Source organism: Mixophyes fleayi, chromosome 8, assembly GCF_038048845.1.
Source record: "Mixophyes fleayi isolate aMixFle1 chromosome 8, aMixFle1.hap1, whole genome shotgun sequence".
NCBI lineage: Eukaryota > Metazoa > Chordata > Amphibia > Anura > Limnodynastidae > Mixophyes > Mixophyes fleayi.
The window spans coordinates 37,054,064-37,076,252 of NC_134409.1; the positions used below are offsets into that span (position 1 = coordinate 37,054,064).

The 22,189-nt window shown below is 40.4% G+C and overlaps 1 protein-coding gene across 1 annotated transcript; it reads right to left on the reverse strand.

Annotated features, from left to right (window-relative positions):
* Positions 1 to 2,410: 2,410 nt before the first annotated feature.
* LOC142099173 (retinol dehydrogenase 8-like) lies at positions 2,411 to 18,901 on the reverse strand. Its single transcript, XM_075182359.1, has 6 exons — positions 18,728 to 18,901; positions 12,076 to 12,237; positions 9,293 to 9,472; positions 7,891 to 7,984; positions 6,219 to 6,402; positions 2,411 to 3,916 (listed from the first exon to the last, which is right to left on the reverse strand). The coding sequence occupies exons 1-6, from the start codon at positions 18,822 to 18,824 to the stop codon at positions 3,683 to 3,685; spliced, it is 951 nt and encodes a 316-aa protein (XP_075038460.1). The 5' UTR covers positions 18,825 to 18,901; the 3' UTR covers positions 2,411 to 3,682.
* Positions 18,902 to 22,189: the final 3,288 nt, after the last annotated feature.

Here is a 22,189-nt window from a genome sequence, read left to right on the forward strand (position 1 = left end):
AATGAAATGCCATAACTGTGAGCTGTATCATATGGGAAGCATGTATTGCATAATGTCTTTAACTGGATGCCTACGGTGGGTTGGGAAGGGTAAAGTTTGATTATTTCTATGTAAGCAGGGCTGCACCACTCAGATGTTTCACTAATATGTTCTCTCTTCCCTTTAGTAGCCTAGGGGTGCTGATTATTATTGCTGTTATTATTACTATTTGTACTGTGCTGTGGTTCCTATGTTGGATTCAACCTTAGTCCATTTCCTGGAGTTTCCATATATAAGGGGAGGCCTGTGCTGTAGGGCATAATTAGAGGGTTTTCTTGCGCCTCCCACCCTTCAAATAGTTTCTCCTGAAGATTTCTGCTCCAGGGATTGCCAGTGGGTTGGATTCTGCCAGAAGTTGTTGGGAGTCCAGGGGGGTAAGGGGTTTTTCTTTAGTTTTCTTGTTAAGGGTTCCAGGTATATCTAATTGGGTATGGATACACAGGGAGGATTTAGGGTTTATGTAAGGTACTATTATTTACTTGCTGGTTCATTATTTTTGGTGGTACATATACTTAGTTGTTCATAGGTAGGGGTTTATTTCACCATGCTGAGAGCTATTGATCAATGCTTTGGATATTGTAAAATTTGATATATGTTTGTTCGCTCAGCAGCGGACCAGGTGCCTCCTGAGTGGGTACATTCTATGTATGATGCTCATGTGAAACGTACGGGGTCTGAATGATGAGATCAAGCATTCTCAATACATATAATCCCGACAAAGCGTGCTTAGTAGAAACGCATTTGGAAGGTAGTTGGACATTTGCCCTTAAGAGGCCATGGGTGCCGTGGGCTTACCACCCCTCCCATTCTTCTATATCCAGGGGAGTGTCCATCTTTATTAGGACTGGCTTACACTTTGTCATGAAACAGGTGTAGACTGACTCATAATGTTGGTTTGTATTTCTTCGTAGTAGAACTGACACCTCCCCTTTGGTTATCCTGGCACTGTACATTACCCAGCGTTTAGTAATGATGATCTCAGAAAAGCATAAGCCTTTCCTCTCTCTCTCCCTGGATACCGCGGTGCTATGTGTTGGAGATTTTAATAACACTCCTACCTTCTCTTTAAAAAGGAGTTCTCTGCAGGTGTTCTGTTTAATTACTCTTCACTATAGACACACCCTGTCAGCTTGTTGTGTAATCTGTCCATTAAGTTAAGGCTGTGGGAGGAGTGTAAAGTGTAAAAACTTGTCTTTTTCATTGTTCAATGCAACCGATGCCAGATAGTGGCCGGTAACTAGACAAAAAGACTGTGTCTAGTCAGTGTTAGGTTACCTGGAGTCATCCTGATGCAAAGTGTGCTGTTTATTTGTGAAGGGAATAATAAAAGCACCGTTTATTCATCAAGAAGTTGTTTGTGTATGCATCACCAGAAGTGTGCCCATGCAATATAATGTAATTATAATAATATATATTATATTGCAATTCCGGTTGCACACTATGAATTGTATTTAATATTATAAATTCAACTTTAACAGGGCTCTTGTTTTGTTTTTTTCCTGGGTCGGTCATCTTGCCAGTATGTAATTCATTTGTTGCCCCTGGTCAATGTTATTACAGCTAGAAATTGCATGGCCGTTGGGGAAAGAGCATTGTGTAGGGTACCTTTGGTTTCAGGTTTACCCTAATGAAGGGCATCATAGTGGCTTAGTGGTTAGCACTTCTGCCTCTCAGCACTGGGGTCATGAGTTCAATTTTCGACCATGGTTTTATCTGTGTGGAGTTTGTATGTTCCATTGGCCATAAACATTATATCCACATGGCCAGGAATTCGAAGATTCAGATAGTGATCCCTCCTAGGCGCCCAAACCGGATTTTTCCTTTCTTTGGTACTTATATATGTACATACTCGCCACAATGTATGTCTATGCACGTATTTGTTTTACGATGGTGTATATAATGTTCTATTGTGTGAAGCTTAATTTAATGTGCATCCTGCTGTGTATGCCTATTTCATTTCATTGTTGTCTCCTTCTGCCTATGTAACGTACTGAACTGTGCAAACTATCACTGACACCGGTTGTTCTTATGCTTTTAATGTGTTTTTGTATTACTGTACCTTGGGATTGAGGTTTATTTTGTAGTTCTTTTCTCTTGGGGGGAGGGGTGGTTGTTTTGTTTATATTTTTTCACTTTGAAAATTTCCATAAAAAAGATTTGTTTAAAAAAAGAATGTATTATATTCAATAATTCTACTGGGTGGATTCTAGTAACCTGTAATCCACTCTGCTATATTTACCACCCTCTGTCTATCCCAGGCATTAAATATTTTAAATGATTCTGTAGTTACCATTGTGTAAATTGTGCAAAGAGATACAATTGAAACAATTTTTATTTTTATTTTTTTTATAGTTCAATTGCTAATATATTTACATCTGAACGCCGTCATGAATAAGGAGCTGATAAATCTCAGATATCAGCTACACAATTACATACAGCAGACGGAAATGCACCAACAGGTAAAATCCAATATCACAATACAGACTGGTTGAATTTTTTTAAGATATGAAAATTAATTTCTATAATGTATAATATTATTGCACCAAAGGAAGATATCTTGTAATATAAAATAATCAGTGACTTTCATCAAACAAATACATTTTATCATAATAAATGACCTGACAATGTATGTACAATATAGGGTTTAACAACCATCATTTACATTGTTAAATAAGAGTTGCAGTTGTGTGCTAAATTAATCATTATGGAATATGTTTCATCTACTATGTAACCCCTCTAATCCCTTTGATCCCATAACTTTAGTAAAAGAGACAACTGTCAGTACACAGGTACGGACCCAGTGACTTAATACTTGTTAGCCAGCCAATAACACCATACACATATTGATGTGATCATCAGCTGACAAATTCTGAGTGCAACCTGATCAATTTATACGGTGATGTCTATTCAATTTGTATGGTCAGCAAACTGAATCCTACCAAAGAACATTACCATACTCTCTGGAGTTCTCCAGTCAGTCTCTCAGCCATTGGACAGGGGATACAAAAGCGATATGAAGGTGTGGAAGAAACCTTTACTATTGGCATTAGACGCATCTCAGTGTTCGTAGTAAGGTGGGCAGCATGGTGGCTTAGTGGTTAGCACTTCTGCCTCACAGCACTGGGGTCATGAGTTCAATTCCCTGACCATGACCTTATATGTGAGAAGTTTGTATGTTCTCCCCGTGTTTGCGTGGGTTTCCTCCGGGCGCTCCGGTTTCCTCCCACACTCCAAAAACATACTGGTAGGTTAATTGGCTGTTATTAAATTGACTTTAGTCTCTCTTGGTCTATGTGTGTGTGTGTGTGTGTGTATGTTATGGATATTAGACTGTAAGCTCCAATGGGGCAGGGACTGATGTTATTAAGTTCTCTGTACAGCCCTGCGGAATTATTAGCACTATATAAATAGCTGATGATGATGAAGGAAGTTGTACTTCCTCGTGTGTCATATTGGGGACATGAGATGTTTTCTGATTCTACTACAAAAGGCTCAGTGATATGATAATAGAAATAATACTAGGACAACTAGGGCCATTCCTATAACCCTTCACTGCTGCAGTCTCCAACTGCACTGGTTAAGTTTAAATACATTTTGCATAGGAAGTGATCAAGAAATATAGTGTAAATGCAAACAATGGTTCTTATGGCTGTGGTTTTCCAAGGTCAAAACTCTTTTTACTCCTCCATCTCAACAGCTTGATAAAATTAAGGCTTGCGTTGAAAACTTTGTCATGTTGAAAGACCATCTTGTAGAAGGTGTCAATGGGAAGGTCTCCATTAGGATCCGCATATTTTAAGGTTGTCATTGGCGTGTAGAGGGTGTTTGTCTGGTGTCGGAAAGGTGGGTTTTCTGCCAGAATAATCTTTAGTGTGTGCTGTTAATTAAAAAAGAAACAAATACTAGTTACACATTCGTCTTGCTGATAGGTTAATCCTTGATCCCACAAACTATGAAGTGTGCAGAGAATGTTTTCCTAGTAGAAGACACTCAACTCCACAACCAGTAGCTCTGTCTATTTGACCCAACAAAGTGTTAGTAACTGCTTCAAGACTGACATCATATGATAGCAACTGACATATCAGTCGCTGTTAGATCCAGCATATAATGGATCTCTCAGAGCTGACAACCATGGGAGAGCTGAGATATATTTCCCTTGCAGTTCCATGGTCTTTCCTACCCATAAGGAAATCCCCAATGACATCACTTTCGCAGGACTTCCTGTGATCAATGGTAAAGTCCATGCTTCCCTTCTGTGCTATCCACAGCGCTAACTGTGGAAAGAATCCATAAGTAACGGCGGGCAGGAAGGGATTCAAAACTTATTTGCAGTTTTTTAACCAAAATATTCTTTACAAAATCCTGCATAATTTTACTTTTTGATTAGAGTATGGACATTTGTATAACCTTTTGTACTTATTTGCAAAAATATATTCCCTAGTGCATGCCATTAATATTTGCATGATGTAGACAAAACTGTGGCTTGTTGTACAGTCATGGCCAAAAGTTTTGAGAATGACACAAATATGATTTTTCACAAAGTCTGCTGCCTCAGTTTTTATGATGACAATTTGTATATACTCCAGAAAGTCATGAAGAGTGATCAGATTAATTGCAATTAAATTTTAAAGTCCCTCTTTGCCATGACAATGAACTTTATCCAAAAAACAACATTTCAACTGCATTTCAGCCCTGGCATAAAAAGACCAGCTGACATCAGGTCAGTGATTCTCTCGTTAACACAGATGAGAGTGTTGATGAGGACAAGGCTGGAGATCACTCTGTGATGCTGATTGAGTTAAGCTTTAAAAGGAGGGTGGTGCTTGAAATCATTGTTCTTCCTCTGGTAACCATGGGTATCTGCAAGGAAACACTTGCAGCCATCATTGCTTTGCACAAAAAGGGCTTCACAGGCAAGGATATTGCTGCTAGCAAAATTGCACCTAAATCAACCACTTATCGGATCATCAAGAACTTCAAAAAGAAAGGTTCAATATTCATAAAGAAGGCTTCAGAGTGCCCAAGAACGTCCAGCAAACGCCAGGACCGTCTCCTAAAGTTGATTCAGCTGCGGGATGAGGGCACCACCACTGCAGAGCTTGCTCAGGAATGGCAGCAGGCAGGTGTGAGTGGATCTGCATGCACAGTGAGGTGAAGACTTTTGAAGGATGGTCTGGTGTCAAGAAGGCCAGCAGAGAAGCCACTTCCATCCAGGAAAAACATCAGGGACAGACTGATATTCTGCAAAGGGTACAGGGATTGGACTGCTGAGGACTGGGGTAAAGTCATTTTCTCTGATGAATCCCCTTTCAGATTGTTTGGGGCATCTGAAAAACGCTTGTCCGGAGAAGAAAAGGTGAGCGCTACCATCAGTCCTGTGTCATGCCAACATTAAAGCATCCTGAGACCATTCATGTGTGGGGTTGGTTCTTAGCCAAGGGAGTGAGCTCACTCACACTTTTGCCTAAGAACACAGCCATGAATAAAAGAATGGTATCAAAACATCCTCCAAGAGCAACTTCTCCCAACCATCCAAGAACAGATTGGTGACAAACAATGTCTTTCCAGCATGATGGAGCACCTTGCTATAAGGCAAAAGTGATAACTAAGTGGCTTGGGAATCAAAACATCAAAATTTTGAGTCCATGGCCAGGAAACTCCCCAGACCTTAATCCCATTGAAAACTTGTGGTCAATCCTCAAGAGACAGGTGGACAAACAAAAACCCACAAATTCTGACAAACTCCAAGCATTGATTAGGCAAGAATGGGCGGCCATCAGTCAGTATGTGGCCCAGAAGGTGATTGGCAGCATGCCAGGGCGAATTGCAGAGGTCTTCAAAAAGAAGGGTCAACACTGCAAATATTGACTCTTCGCATAAACTTAATGTAAATGTCAATAAAAGCCTTTGACACTTATGAAATGCTTGTAATTTTACTTCAGTATACCATAGCAACATCTGACAAAAAGGTCTAAAAACACTGAAGCAGCAAACTTTGTGAAAACCAATATTTGTGTCATTCTCAAAACTTTTGGCCATGACTGTACATTGCATAATGTCACATGGGTATATGAGACAATGTAATGATAAACTGGGCAGGGTCCTGGACTCCAGGCATGTGCCTATATGCCCACACCAATTTGATAGAGTTGGACAGGATAAATATGTACACTCGTTACCTCTGCCACATCTTCAGCTGTCTGTCCCAGGCTTTGGAAGATAGATTTATAGTTTTTAAGATAGACATTGGTGAACATGTCAGCAGTTTCCTTATCTGCAGCAGAAAGGTCCATTTTCATCCCATCTTCAAACACCTTCTTTTCAAACTCTGTGATGACTGGACCTGGTTCAATGAGACTCAGCCTGTAAGACATTACCAGACAAATTTCAATGAAGAGAGGACTCCCCCCAACTATGTACTCTCAATTTATATATATAGTTTTTGTGTTTTTGCACTAAAAAAATCTCACACTGAAATAAAAAATGTATTGTCATACAAGCTTGTATGTAATTGAACTCTTGGTACAGTGACATCCTAAGTTCACTGTGTTCCAGAGTAGTCTGAGTCTGTTCCTACCAGTCCAGGCAGTAAGGACATAACATTCCAGCCAATTCTCCAATGAGTTCTTTAACCCTTGCACAGAAACACATCAGCAATTAGCTTTTATCTGTTTTGTGCAAGTTAGACCATGAAATCAAGTGTCTGTTTAGTTACTATGATATACTGCAAATGTTGCACTAAATGCAATGTTGGTAAATAAGCCATACAGAGATTATTTTCCATATATACTGGTGCATAAGAGGTTACTCTTAAATCTACTTGTAATATTACATTTTAAGTATGCTTCTTTTTTATCTTTTGACTTGTTTTGTATGTGCTCAGGACTTCTTTAAGGCATTAGTTGGGTTATCATTTTGTTCTTTTGGGGTTCCAGACAAATTGCACAGTGACCCTTGTGGTCCCAGCTAAAAAACAGTTGAGCACCACTTTTATAACATGTGGACAGACAGAGCACATTCATAGGTCCATGAGGTTCATGCTCATTACCTGGTTTGTGAACTGCCAACACACAAACGCTTTGGGCCTGAGTCATTAAGGAAAGCAGGGCAAAAAAATTAGTAAATGTTCTCTAGGACAAATCATGTTACAATGCAAGGGGTGCAAATTAGTTTATTATTTTCACATATAAGTTAAATACTGGCTGTTTTTTAATCTAGCACACAAATACTTGATAGCTTTATTTTTACAGTGAAATTTAAAGTTGATCTAGAACATGCCCTACCACAAGTATAAATTTGTCCCCACATTTTAATTTTATCTCCCCCTCCGATGCAACATAGTTTTGCCCAGGTGCAAAGTTACTCGTTTTTTATGCTTTGCTCTCCTTCATGACTCAGGCCCTTTGTGTGTACCGATATGAGTGGAGGTGGAAATGCGCATGGTGAGGAAAAGTAACTGCAAAGTCCTGCCTTCATTTTAAGCAATGTGTCTAAAATAATAGGGTTGTGGGGACATCCCATGATCTTATCATTTTAAGGTCTGTATTTGTTACAATGTGATCCAGCAGCCCTTCCCATTTGGACATGCATTCTAATTAGCAGAACATATAGCCAAATTTCTAGCTACATTTGTTATTGTCAACCAAAACAAGCTATTGGCAAAGGTTTGAGCAATATTCAGAATTGTAAGTTCTCACAGTGTTAGTGTAGGGCATGAAGCGATAACTATGTTTTAATATACGACCTTCAACACTTTAGTTAGTAAACTGACCTTAATAACATAATGTAAAACCACTCATACATTCAGGTCCTGTTTTCACAAACCTAACAATAAAAGGAAGTCACACTTACTGCAGTTTGAATTTCAACGCCTGTATTGCAAGACTTTCACAGAACCCTTCAACAGCAAACTTGGAGGCAGCATATATATCATTAAACAAAATACCTGCAAGAAGAACAGGTGAATGTGTTTACAATGTATTCTGTAAAGTATTTAGTGATACAATTGAAAGTATTCAATTCCAAGTGCTTGTTCACACGTACGTTATAGTTGTGCTTACATGTTTACTGATAGACTAACACGTACAATGCAGTAACACACAGACACCTGGATTACTCATTTATGTGTTCTTCCCCAATGGTGTGAGAATGATCCAACTTTTCCAACTGATGCGTGCTCACATATTACATAAATCCATATCCTATTTACAAAACTGATGCATTTGTAATGATTATTTACACAATATAATTCCTAGCTTAGCATAAGATAGATTTATCAAGAAATATAGAATGAATTTGTCCTCTGGTTGGCAGAATTATTGCTTTGCAAAAGGAAGCCGTTTAATCATTTTACCATTACACAGAAGTCAATTATCCTTGCTTTGAAGAGAAGATATCACACATATACCTCCCAAGTGTCCCAATTCAGACAAGACTATCCAGATCCTGTGGGACTGTTATGATGGTCCAACAGGCAGGAATTTTGTCCTGACTGCCAGGAATGTTGGAAGATATGTCTCAGAGCTGTGAGTGGGTGCCGTACACACCTGCCACCGCTATGTGGAGCAATGCACGGGTGTTTTCAAGGGAAAGGAGGGGGTTTGAGTGCAGCCTACCGCCCCCATCTTGATGTGATTGCACTCCCACCATTGCAAGGTGTTAACGGACCCTTTTCGCAGGGTCCTGATTCCACAAATTGGAATGTTGGGATGTATGGACACATAAACAGCAACGCCAACAATCTGGCAGGAGGAATAGTCCTACAATGAGGCAGTTGGGTGAGGCAGTGGGTTTTGGCTGGGGTACACACATTGTAGAAGAATTTTTTTTTAAATTGCACATGTTTTTGTTGCTGTTTCCTAAATTAATGATTTCTCAACTGGTGAAAATTCTAATACTAAATTAAGTGACAACATGTGTCCATTCAATTGTATTATGCAGAAAGAGATTATTGTGTTGGTTTGTGTACGGAAAAATAAATGAGCCCATTTAGTTGCTGCCTTTGTTAGTCTCTTTGCTGCTGACAGCACCATTTGCGTTTATAGTCAGTGATCACCTATGGCGAGATCCTAAATATAACTAGCAAACATTACTGCTAACCACAGACTGCTGCCCCTACAATTTTGTTGCCCTAGGTCCTGGTCTGTGTGGCCTTTCCACAAGTCCAGGCCTGGATCCAAGCTAATTGTGTTCTTGGTTGAATGTGTTCTTTGCAGGTAGCAGAACAGTGCATAGATGGAGAGGGTCACTGTACCTTGTATTCCCATGACACTGCTAATTATTACTATATGTCCATTCTTCCTCTTCTTCATGTCTGGTAATATTTCCTTCAGTAGTCTGACCAGTCCAAAGAAATTTGTATCCATCACATTTTTCATTTCTTCAATGCTTTGGCATTCAATGGGACCAATAAGTCCAATTCCTGCATTACTAACTGTGAATGATAAAGAAAGAGTTACAATGATGGACATAACTAGAAATCACTGAGCACTACAACCGAATATTACAGAGGCCCCACAATAATTTGTATGCTATTACTATGTAATACTTCTCCACTTGTACCTCCCACACTATATTACACAACCAATTATAATTTACCATACATAAAAAAACAAAACTTTTTTATCATGGACAAAATACATTATATTTCCAGGATAGGCTCCTTATTCACCCTGATATTCCGTTATCATGATCATCTCCCTCTGCCATCAGTGTCATACCGACTGCAGTTAGAAATGGCTGAACATCAGGTCAGGCTTCTCCTTCAACTTCAACCCCTATACCAGGGCCCACATCACCCCCAGACAAGTAGGACCCGGCTACTTGTATGGCTCTCCGTCGCTGTGATTAGACAGGACTAAGCAGCAGCCTGACAGATGCTCGAGCTGTGACAAAATCTAGCAAGCCCCTGAGGAGGGACTCTCCTGGCAAGTACCAGGTAAGCCTAGCAAAATAGCCCCAACTTACTGTGTCATGTATTCTTTGTATGTTTCATCTTAAATCGCTTTGAGTCCTAATTAGGAGAAAGGCGCTACATAAATAATATTATTATTCTTATTATTTTATGTTTCTCCCATAATGGCTTCTATTGTATCTCCACTTTATTTCCAAATCAGGGGTCCCAGTACCTGAATTGCAGGAACAACAGACATAGAGACTCACTCACGTGGATACAAATGATCACACCGCACAGGCAGCCTGAGATCCTCCAGGAAAGTGACGGCTGAGCGCACTGTCCCTTCAATCAGTTCTTACCCACATCCCCCCTTTCCCTTCGTGTGTCGCCCCTATCAATCAGCTGCAGTGTTACCCCCTTCCCATCTCAAAATCTCAATGCCTTATAGTCATTGCATTAGTAGGGCAGTGGGAAAAAGTTTCATCCCTTCCAGTAACCTGTAGTCTCAGCACATCTCATGTACTGACTGTAAGAGAAAAGACAGATGATGGGTGTCACACTGCTGTCCCTTCACCACCGGGACAAGATGCTAACTCTGCCAACTCTGGAATTGTGCTGCCTGAGATGAAACTCCTGCATGCTTCATGCCAGGGCAAGCCTTGGTTACTACTCCACTGGCATCTTTCAAATGCTGTTTCTTCAGCTGGCTACATAAACATGATAATTTGGTCATTTACAACCAAGTTGCCGCAACATTGCTCTGCATAAACCCAAACATGAAAATCCTGTCATATCAAAAGCCACTCAATGTGCAGTTGATTTTGCTCTGACTGGGTAGAAATCTGTCTGTCTGACAATCACACAGGGACGGTGTAATAGGCCACCCACTATACATGCAATCCAGTCACTCTGCACAACTGCTAAACAGACAGATATTCACAGCCCGGCCTGAATCACACATCTGCTCATTCAACAAACAACCTGAATCATGGAAGTTTTTCATCCAAAAATCAATCTTTTTATAGCCAAGAGCAACAGGGCAGCCCATATGCTGTAAGAAAGCATTACTCAAGCATATGGAAGAGGGAAAACAAACCCACGCAAATATAATAAAAATATTGTATCACTGCAAAGCTCAAATCTTTATCCTTTCACGTGTAAATAGGTCTGATGATGCTAATCCATTTAATTAGAACAAGACAAATGTTAAGCTTTTTGTTTGTTTAGTTCGTTTAACAGTTTTGGAGTAAGAGTGAGACCTGTCAGTCCAGGTCATCAAGTATGGAAAGACCATAATATCTTTTAGCTCCAAAACCATAAAGCTTTTAAAGGGGTGTTATGCTACAAAAAAATATATATTTATTTTGAAAATAATGTGAGTTTTGAATTATTCAGTTTCTGCCATAATATAAGGGTAATGTTTGATTGATAGGACTGTATCGTATTACCCCATGGCCTCCACTTACGTTAAAATTAAAATATGCAGCTGAAAACGTTCAAATGAATATTCAGTGTATCCACTGATCTAAATGAACATGGATAGAAAAATAACAATGAAATAGTATTTTCCTTTCGATCCAGTCCAGGGGGTAAATGTATCAACATGCGGGTTCTTCAACATCCGTGTGTTCAGCCTGTTCGGCATTTAAATTTCAAGCGGCGCTGCATTGTAAAGGGAAGTTTCCCTTTACAATGCAGGGCCGCTTGAAATTTAATCGCCGAACAGGCTGAACACGCGGGTGTTGAAGAACCCGCATGTTGATACATTTACCTCCAGGTGGCATACAGTCTGACATTTCTATTAAGTTAGGAAATTAGGCTGTAATGTAGTTTTGTTTTAATATGAAATTGTTACTGTAGCACATGGATTATGTCAATTAAAACTGCTCTAAATTAAATATACAATGTTTTGTTTTACAATCAGGATTATAGGTAGTGAATAAATAGTTTCCTTCTATAATAGGATGTGCCTTTTATTTGCTCTTGTCCCAAAAAATACATTGTAAACTTACTGTGCAGCAGATATGTGTTCTATGCACAGAACAGCAACAGCATAAACATGTGGTGACTGACAAGCATTAAAAACGAAATTAATTAAATAATGCATCAGTCTTTTTTTTTAATGATTTGACCCTACTTACCTAAAATATCTATGCGGCGGTCTGGGATGCTATTGACACAGTCTCTGATGGACTCTTCACTGCACACATCCAGCTGTTTAATCTCCAGTGTGTTCCCCACATGTTTCTCTGCTGCTTTTACCAGCTCGTCTTGCTTCCCCAGGTTTCTCATTGTTGCATAAACTAATAAAACCAAACAGGAAAGTAAGTCACGACTTTATAACATTCAATGAGATAAAACAACATAAATGAAGAAAAACACACATTTTCAATTAATTGACTTTTTTAGGTATAAGTAAAGCTGTGGCCAAAGCTAAAATGCTTGAAATGCTCTGTGATGTCATCAGTGACCTCATTAAACGTTATGTGATTTATGAATGATGTAATCAGAAAATCTTGGGGGGTGGGGGCTATTTAAGCTTATGCTAATTCCTGGACCAGAAATCTAGACAATGCTGCGCCCATTTACAGCCATATGTTATGATAATGAGTCAGAAAGACCTGTGCTCACATACAAAGGAAGCGATTTACCCCACCTTCATATGTTTTAAAATGAAGGTAGCCAGTCTGGCCTGGCTAGCATGCTTTATATAGACCTGTTGCATGGAATCACCATTAAGCATGGTAATCAAATCCAGGTTACCATGGTTAATAGGTACTTTTAATGAAGAAGGGACTTAGAGGGGCCAATGGCATGTTTCGCTTTCATACCAAAAGAAGCAACAAAGACAATCCGACTGAAGCATGGGACATTGCAGGTGCATGTGGTTACTAGGGTAATTAATGAGGCTCCAAAGGGTGACAATTATATAGTTGCATTGACACCCTATAGTTGATTTTGGCTAGCATAATTAATCAAAAGCCACAGATTTGTTGGCTTCCATAATTTGGGGATAACCCACACCATTGGGTCCCTGAAACAGACTTACTTGCAGATTTCTGCTCTCCCTGATCTCACCTTTGTACCAGTCAAACGCCCCATCTGCCACTGTCCACCGCCTCTACTAATTACAAATAGTCAGAGCACTGAAAGTTGTATGGGGTTACTTAGCCATCTGGGTGGTAGTGGTGGCCAGGTAACAAGTAGGGCCCCTAAAAAAGCAGCCACCACCCCACCATTCTAGGGTCCCTGTAGAACAGTCATGGGGTCCACAGAACCCCAATTCCATTACACAGCATGTCCTGCACTAGCCAACCAGGAAGGGCTACCATTATTTGGGCTACTCCAGTGCAGGACTTCTTGCTTTTAGTAGAATAAAGTAAAGCATGTTGCCCTCTCTCCTACATACAACCAGCCTCAGCATTGAAGATTAAATAATTCTGTTAGCGTGTGCTGCTATGTCGTCGCTGATCTTAAACATATGTGCACATGCTGCCTCACATAGACGTCATTATAAAAATATTTACACCATCTAAAACTATCTCTCATCATTGGCTGAACATAAAAATGTATGTATGGTAATTTTTATACAGATTGCTATTACCATGCAAACGATATTAGTATCTGAAAATTAGGGGTTGTAATGAGGGTTCAGTCTTTAACGATATAATTAGAGATGCAAATTTGAAAATGCAAAGAGATCCTAAAACCTAGCAGAGGTCATTTATAAAGAGTAAAATGGGCAAGATACAGCGCAAGATACAGCGCAAGATTCAATTTGGTGGTGCTGTGCACCTTAATTTGGGTAAGTGTGCCTGATTTCTACTAAGGTGCATGGGTAACAAGATAGCAGTGTTTGCGGAAGAGTAGGGCAGTCGTGCCACTAGTTTTGTGGATTGGTGCAAAAATTATATTTATAAGATAAATTAAATAAAAGGAAGGAGGGCGTTCCATGGGAGTTCCATGCTACACAAAAGGGCGCACAGACATTCCCCCCTGCCCGCGCTTGACACGCTTCGCATTTAGTTCTATAATTTCATGTGAGTATTTTGTGCCTTCCAGCTTCCCAGTTTCACTTTGCATGGACCTGTACACACACGTTCTCTGCACATTCTTTTGTTATTATTTTTATTTTAAGCCTCGGCATCAGAGAGCAATTACTAAGTTTTTTTTACATGTGTTAAATGCACTCTAGCACTTGAGTTTGCTATCCGTGTGTTTAGGCACTTACTTCAAAGACAATTAGGGGCATATTCAATTAGGTCCAGTGATTGCGATTATGCGCGGCTGAGCGTGTAAAGTGACAATACGGTACTGCAACATCCTTCGCAACCCTATGGGGTGCGCACGGAAATCTGCGATGTTGCAGTACCGTATTGTCAGTGGGAGCGCGTATCCGCGATCTTTAGACCTAATTCAATATGCCCCTTATTGTAAACTTATAATTTATTTGCAATTTTGTATATAGACTTTATTAACCTAGAAATATTGCTGTTATTTCTCCCAGTTCTGATCACAGTAATGACACTATCTCTAGTAATGGTTGCTATGGAACTAACTGGCAGGTGGTAGCGTGTTAAATATCTGATGTAACCAACCTTAAACCATTTCATTACAGAAAATACACTGGGAATAGACTAATGCAGTTAATTTAGGGGTAGAAAATCTCAAGAGAGTGGATTCTAAAATCTTGTTCTTGGCTTCTACAGTCAATGTACATGTTTCTAAAATAGTTTTAGTAAATATGTGTTTAATAGGTTAAGAAGATACGTAGACTTAGATGCACCAATAAATCCTTATAAATACATTTATTATTCAGAGCTTTTCCTAAAGGCAATATCAACATGTGCGATCTGTGAATGCCCAGAATTAGCTCAGCAGTTAATAATAGCTGAGAATTGCAGGATACAGCAGACGCCAATGCAAATATTAGTTTTTAATCTTCTCAGGATGTTATTTCTCTGGCAGCACAGAAATCAGTTGACAATTTGCCTCCACGTGTCAACACAGACACAGAGCAATCTCTTATTTATCACAAATAATATTTTATCAAGAGAATGGAAAATAGACGATCAACGATAAATTAAAAAACATAATGTATTGTGCAGTTGGCAGTAGAACTAGGACCGCCATCAGGGGGGTACAGGGAGTACAGCAGTATGGGGCCCAACAGCAGAGTGGGGCCCCACCAGCCCTTGGCCCAAACAAATGTATAAGGGGCGGAGCCTCCGCAGTTAATTAAGGGAGGTCGTGGGCGCCTTTTCTATGCAGCAGCTGTGCCTGAGATGCGAGAGCTGGTGTGGGGAGATGCAGCAGCGGGCCCCTTGTAGACAGCATGTTTGCCTCCACTTACAAGATGTTGGGGCCCCACAGCTACCGCTATTTGCTCTAGTCCCAGCTCCCCAGGTGCCCGGCTCCCATACATTAACATTGTCACAGTGCTGTCAATAGAGAGAAGCCGAAAGGAGACAGCAAGAAGATGCAGAGGGTAGTAAACTACTGCAGGGGTTAGATGGAAGCGGAGATGGGAGGTGACTGTATAGAATCGGGGGGAAAGCAAATGTTGGGTAGAGAAAGAATGATGGTATTGTGATAGAAGGAAGGAGGGGGCCCTGTCTGTTACATCTGAACTGGGCCCCGCAATTTCTGGTGGCAGCTCTGAGTAGAACTATTATAATTCCAACTTTGATCGCTTGTATAAAGTAGTGTATTCAATACACTTAGCATAAAATATAGCAGCCACGTTTTTCCGGGAATGCAAATAACGCTGGAAAATGAAAGAGTGTTAAAAATGGTGCAAACATAATTTTTTGAATGACCAGATAAACCATGTTTGGACCCACTTGTACCCTTAACAGAGAAAATTGTCATGACCAATTCCAGAAAGGGTGAATCCACCGTATCCGCCAGAATTTGCTTTAATAGGCTGGAGGCATGGGGGTTTATTTACTAAACTGCAGGTTTAAAAAAAGTGGAGATGTTGCCTATAGCATGACAGCTAGAATCTGATTGGTTGCTATAGGCAACAATCCACTTTTTCAAACTCGCAGTTTAGTAAATATACCCCCAGATGGGAGTGTAATCTGTTCATCATGATATGCATGTGGGAGGAGTGTAAGGTATTTATGCCTGAGTTGTTCATTATGCAGTGTGACTGATGCTGAAAAAGTTGGCTGGTGACTAGGGAAATGGTCTCTGGTAACTTACCATCAGGGTCACAAGAAAGTTTGTGGAACTTTGTTTTATGAGCTACTTTGCCTCCTGACAATAAAAGCGAAGTACAAACAAGTCATTGTCATGTGTGCATCATTCGAAGAGTGCTCGGGTCACACTGTATATCAAGGGACCCTAAGCATCACACCACTACACTGCCACCACCATTATTGTATTTTTGACAGCCAGTAAAATGGATTTATGAACTACTGTTGCTTTCGCTGTATCCTGGTTCTTTCATCAGTGTGAAACATGAGGAACCAGGATTCATCAGACCAGGAAATGTTTTTGCTGTCCAGTGTATGTGTTCCTCATCCCATAGCACCTTCTTGCAAAGAATGGTGTCGCTGTTTGCCATATGACAGCCATGATGAGGTATGACAAGTCATGAATCCTGATATCCCTCTTTCAGCACTAATATCATACTCTGCTGTTAGCTGACTGATTTCTTTTTACCATTTTATACTTTGGCTGCTTTCATCAACCGACTTTTACATGACTGTCTTTGGATCCCACACTCCAAAAACATATTAGTAGGTTAATTCACTGCTTTTAAATTGCCCTTAGTCTTTCTCGGTCTGTGAGTGTGTATGTTGGGGAATTTAGACTGTAAGCTCCAATGGGGCAGGGACTGATGTAAGTGAGTTCTCTGTACAGCGCTACAGAATTAGTGGCGCTTTATAAATAACTGATGATGATGAAGGAAGTTGTACTTCCTCATGTGTCATATTGGGGACATGAGACATTTTCTAATTGTACTACAAAAGGCTCAGTGATATGATAATAGGAATAATACTAGGACAACTATGGCAATTCCTATAAACCTTCACTGCTGCAGTCTCCAGCAGCACTGGCTAAGTTTAAATAGTGGTTAGCACTTCTGCCTCACAGCACTGGGTTTATGAGTTCAATTCCTGGCCTTATCTGTGTGGAGGTTGTATGTTTTCCCTGTGTTTCCTCCAGGTGCTCTGGTCTCCACCCACTCTCCAAAAACATACTGGTAGGTTAATTGGCTGCTATTTCATTGACCCTAGTCTCTCTCTCTCTGTCTGTGTGCGTTAGGGAATTTAGACTGTAAGCTCCAATGGGCTAGTGACTGATGTATGTGAGTTCTCTGTACAGCGCTGGGGAATTAGTGGCACTATATAAATAGATAATGATGATGATTATTTTGTGTGGTTAGTCCATTCTTAGTACATCATATTCAAAATCATGCAGGAAAAGCTATTTTCCTCATCATAACTTATTAATAGGGTGCCACAGATTCCGTAGCGCTGGACAATCATCGTACACTTATGACATAGTTGAATAAAATAAACATAATAACATATATATGAATACATTGAAGCATCATAACACACACCTGGATAGTCATGAGCTGACAATTACAGCTAGCCCATCCTAACTCTGAATTATTACATATAAACCATTTGGTACCTGACCACATGCTGTAAATAGCATTCTCTGCACATATGATTACATGGTAAGTGCAGGTACACCTAACAAGCTGTCTGCTTAGTGTATATGCATAGTATCTAACAACTAAGACTTCTCCCACGCTGCCCCCCTCCACTGGAACAAACTCTCTCCCTCCATCAGAACATCCCCTACTCTGTCCAGTTTCAAACGGGCTCTAAAAACCCACCTCTTTCTCAAAGCCTTCCAGTCTCCCACTTAACTTCCTACCTTTTCTGCCTCCCTCCCCTCTTCCCCCTTCTCTCCCTCTCACCCCGTGTCTCTCTGTCTGTCTACTCCTCCCCTTAGATTGTATGCTCCCTTGAGCAGGGCCATCTCTCCTCCTGTTTCCTGCACCTTTTACTCTGCTCTCCAGCTACCTTTCCCCCCACCCCTCTGGGGGTCTCCCCGTCATCCGCGCCCTTCCTCTTGGGCTCCAGCGCCTGCCGGTCTTCCCTCCCCCCTCTCTCTAGCTGTGCTCCGAGCTTACTGAGTTACTGTGCTTATTGTTTACTGTATTTTGCCATCCCACCTTGTACTGTACTTGTTTGTCCCTGTACGGCGCTACGGAAACTGAGTGGCGCCTTATAAATAAAAATTAATAATAATAATAATAATAATAACTAATAAAACTGAAACACAGACATAATATGTTGGGAAATATGACATATATAAATGCTAACAGTTGCTCTTGACAACAAGCCCAAACATTGCATTTTTTAAAAGGTTTCAGTTATTGGATGTAGCATTTGTAACTGGATTTTACAAGATTTGGAAATATGCTTCTAAAATATATCTGGAGCTGGACACCTGATATAGTAGAAACGGTAAATGTTGTAAAACTAAAGTATTATATTGATTAAAAGTGGTTCCAGCATAATGAATTTACAAACTGACCTCTGCCTCTGTCTTACAGTTAAAGTAATAGGCTATTGTAATAAACAGCAGAGATTTGCTCTTTAAAGCCACTAATCCTTGCACAAAAAGACCTTTAAACCAGTGCAGCTAGTTCTAAATATGTTAATGTTTGCATTCTCTGTTAATGTAACATATGACATTATAGACATTATATGGCTGACACTGATCATTCCCATGCTTTGCACAGTAAAATAATCAGCCGGTTACCTTTGAATCTCTTCTGCTCGTCCTTGGCCAGCTTTGCTGCAATAGATAAACCAATTCCTGATGAGCATCCTGTAACAAGGACATTTCTCAGAGACATGGCTGTTGCTCAGGCCTGTCTGTGTAACAGAAGTATCAAACGTGAGCTAGCAGAAGCAAGGAAAGTTTATTTCTAGGCTTTAGTCAGTGCCTCTAGGTGCTTTATCTGGATCCAGGCTGCGTCAGCATGGCTAAAAATGCAAACCTGCACGTTTTATGACTAAAGCTGGATAATCTCTTTTCTGACATTAATGGGGGTGAACAGCATAATGACATAATCTGGATAGACTCTGCATTATGAGGCTGACAGGGCAAAGCAGAGGTTGATTTCGGCTATGGTCTGAAGTATTCCTGGATAGTTCATTCATATTAAATATTAAAATACTACACGCTATTCATTATCAATACTGTAAACTGCTAAATGGCAAAACAAGATACTTAGGGGTATATTCACTAAACGGCGGGTTTGAAAAAGTGGAGATGTTGCCTATAGCAACCAATCAGATTCTAGCTGTCATTTTGTAGAATGTACTAAATAAATGATAACTAGAATCTGATTGGTTGTTACAGGGCTGCCAAGAGGAATTCAGGGCCCCGATACAGCAACTTCATGGGGCCCCCCCCCAAAAAATTTTTGACTTCGCCCCGTGGCGGCACCAACGTTTCTCTGGCAGTGGTCATACTATTTAGGGGGTGGCTATGCATCATTGGGGCGTGCCTAGCAGGTCAAAAGTGCTAGGCCACCCCCCTACACAAAAAAAACCCTGCACTGTTGTGTACACCATTGACACAAGCATGCAGTGCCCGCTTGCCGGAGCGTGACATATGTCCCAGCACTCCTGACTTTCAGGACATGTAGCACCACAGTGTAGTATAGAAAGAATGCAGTGTGTACATAAAGAGTTCACAGTCTTGGCCTGCACCTTACATTGGGCAGAACAGTCACCAAAAATCGGGATTTTCCCACTATAATCACAACATTTCACACACTGTCCTACCTGTTCTACTCACTTTCACCACCTGTTGCTGCTACTTTCTTTAGTTGCAGCTTGTCTGGATCCTGGAATGTTGGGGGGCCCTATTTGGAAAAAAAAATGGGTACATTTAGAAAATTCCAACCAGCCTTAGCGTTAAATCAATATCACCCACGAGTAATAATTAGGCCTTCCTCCAGCCACATTAAAATAAATAGTATTCCCATTTAATAAATAAGCTATTTCCCTCCCTCCAAACAGCCCCAGCAATAAATTAATAGTAATTACATCTCATAAATATACCTATTTCCCGCAACCATCACTGCCATTAAATAATTCATAGTCACATTTAGTAGAGACCTCATTCTCTCCAAACTCACCCCCACATTCAGTAGCCCCCAAACCACCTCATCTTAAATAGTCCCCACCATTATATTGCCCCACCATCACCCCACAAACAAAAGAGCACCCATTAATGTCGGGTGTGACGACATTCAGTGTGAACTGTGCACAGAGGAGAGATGCCGGCGGCGCGATCTCATGAGTATGTTTGATTTTTTTTGTTTTTTTTTGTTTTAAACTATCTAGCTCCCCCCCCCAACGAACCAGTCGGCGCTCATATATATGTGTGTAAAAAAGTAGAAAGTGATTTTATATATATATATATATATATATAATATGTAAAAAAAAAGTGATTATATAATCACTTTATATATATATATATATATATATATATATATATATATATATATATATATAGGGGCCCCCTTACCTTAAGTTCGATCCCCTTCTCTTCTTTTTTCCTCGCTGAGTGTCTCTGTCCTGCGCTCCTTCGTGCTGTGCTCGCAGTGAATGTCGCGACATCACGCCCGACATTCACTGCGAGCACAGCACGGAAGAGGGGACCAAGGAGGGAGCCGGATCGCCACCTGACCACCTGACCTGAACGGTCGGGTGACCGCAAAAGATACATTTTTTGTTTTTTTACAGCAGTCCTGTCTTGCTGTCTTGGGCCCCCTTTCCCGCTGGGCCCCTGCCCATTGTGCCCAGTTGGAAAGACGGTCCTGCATTCATGGTGCAAATCTTCCATTCTACCACAGCTCAAAGGTGCTCTATTGGATTGAGATCTGGTGACTGTGGAGGCCATTGTAGTACATGATTTCAATTCCTGACCATGGCCTTATCTGTGTGGACCTTGTATGTTCTCCCTGTGTTTGCGTGGGTTTTCTCCAGTTGCTCTGGAATCCTCCCACAATCCTACAAACATACTAGTAGTCTAATTGGCTGCTATCAAATTGACCGTAGTCTCTCCCTCTGTGTGTGTATATTAGGGAATTTAGACTGTAAGCTCTATTGGGGCAGGGATTGATGTTAGTGGGTTCTCTGCACAGTGCTGCGGAATTAGTGGCACTATATAAATAAACGATGATGATCACACAGTCAAAGTTACTTAGATAACATTTCTTCTCTATTGTGGTGTTTGGTTTGAAGAACAATTGAACCTCTTGACCATGTCTGCATGTTTTTATGCATTGAGTTGCTGCCACATGATTAACTGATTAGATATTTGCATTAACAAACAGGTGTACCTACCTAAAATGCCCAAAGAGTGTATATTGAATGTAACAGGTTCAGGACATTGGTTCCATTTGTATTCAGCTAATGTTTTAATGTCCGTGTACATACCCTTTTAAATTAGTTTAATTGTTCCATTTTATTCAGCTAATGAAGAATTTTTCATGAGTTTTACATTTCAGAACTCTAAGTTTATGAGTTTTTACGAAACATTATCATTTGCTACAGGTAAAAATGATTACAATGATTTAAATGTTTGTCCTATTGCTTAAAAGGAATGGATGAACACAAACCCCTTCTATGGAGGGATATACATTTACAGCAAGGTTCCATAAGAGCCTTGAGCGATGACTCCACTGCACTGTTTGGGCTGAAATATCTGCTCCTTTTTGCTCTCATCTCATAGATAAGCAGAGATTTCTCTACTGTAATAACCGGTAATGTGTGCTGAGGCACTTTGTGGTGACTTGAGTTCCCCCCTAAGAGTTTACCCATTTATCTGAACAGGTTTTAAGGCTTGATGTGACTTCAGTTTAATGACTTGTGCATGCCTTCCTGTTATATGTACTCTCCCAGGCGCGGCTCTGCCACATGCGCTGCCTAATGTCCACTATGGACTGCCACAGATGGAGCAGTGCACACAGTTAGTGTGCATCATAACGGGTCACAATGTGACTGGTAATTAAGCACCACCGCAGATGTAAAACCCAAAAAAATAAAAATCGATATATTTAATTTGTAGTCTGGACATAAAAAAACGATTGTACTCTTTTTTTGGTTAGGGTTGAGCTTGTGTAAGTACTTTACTTAAAGCATGGACTTTCCCTTCTGCAAGCCATCCTGAGTGCTGCAACAAGTCCTCCCTTCCTCTCCCACC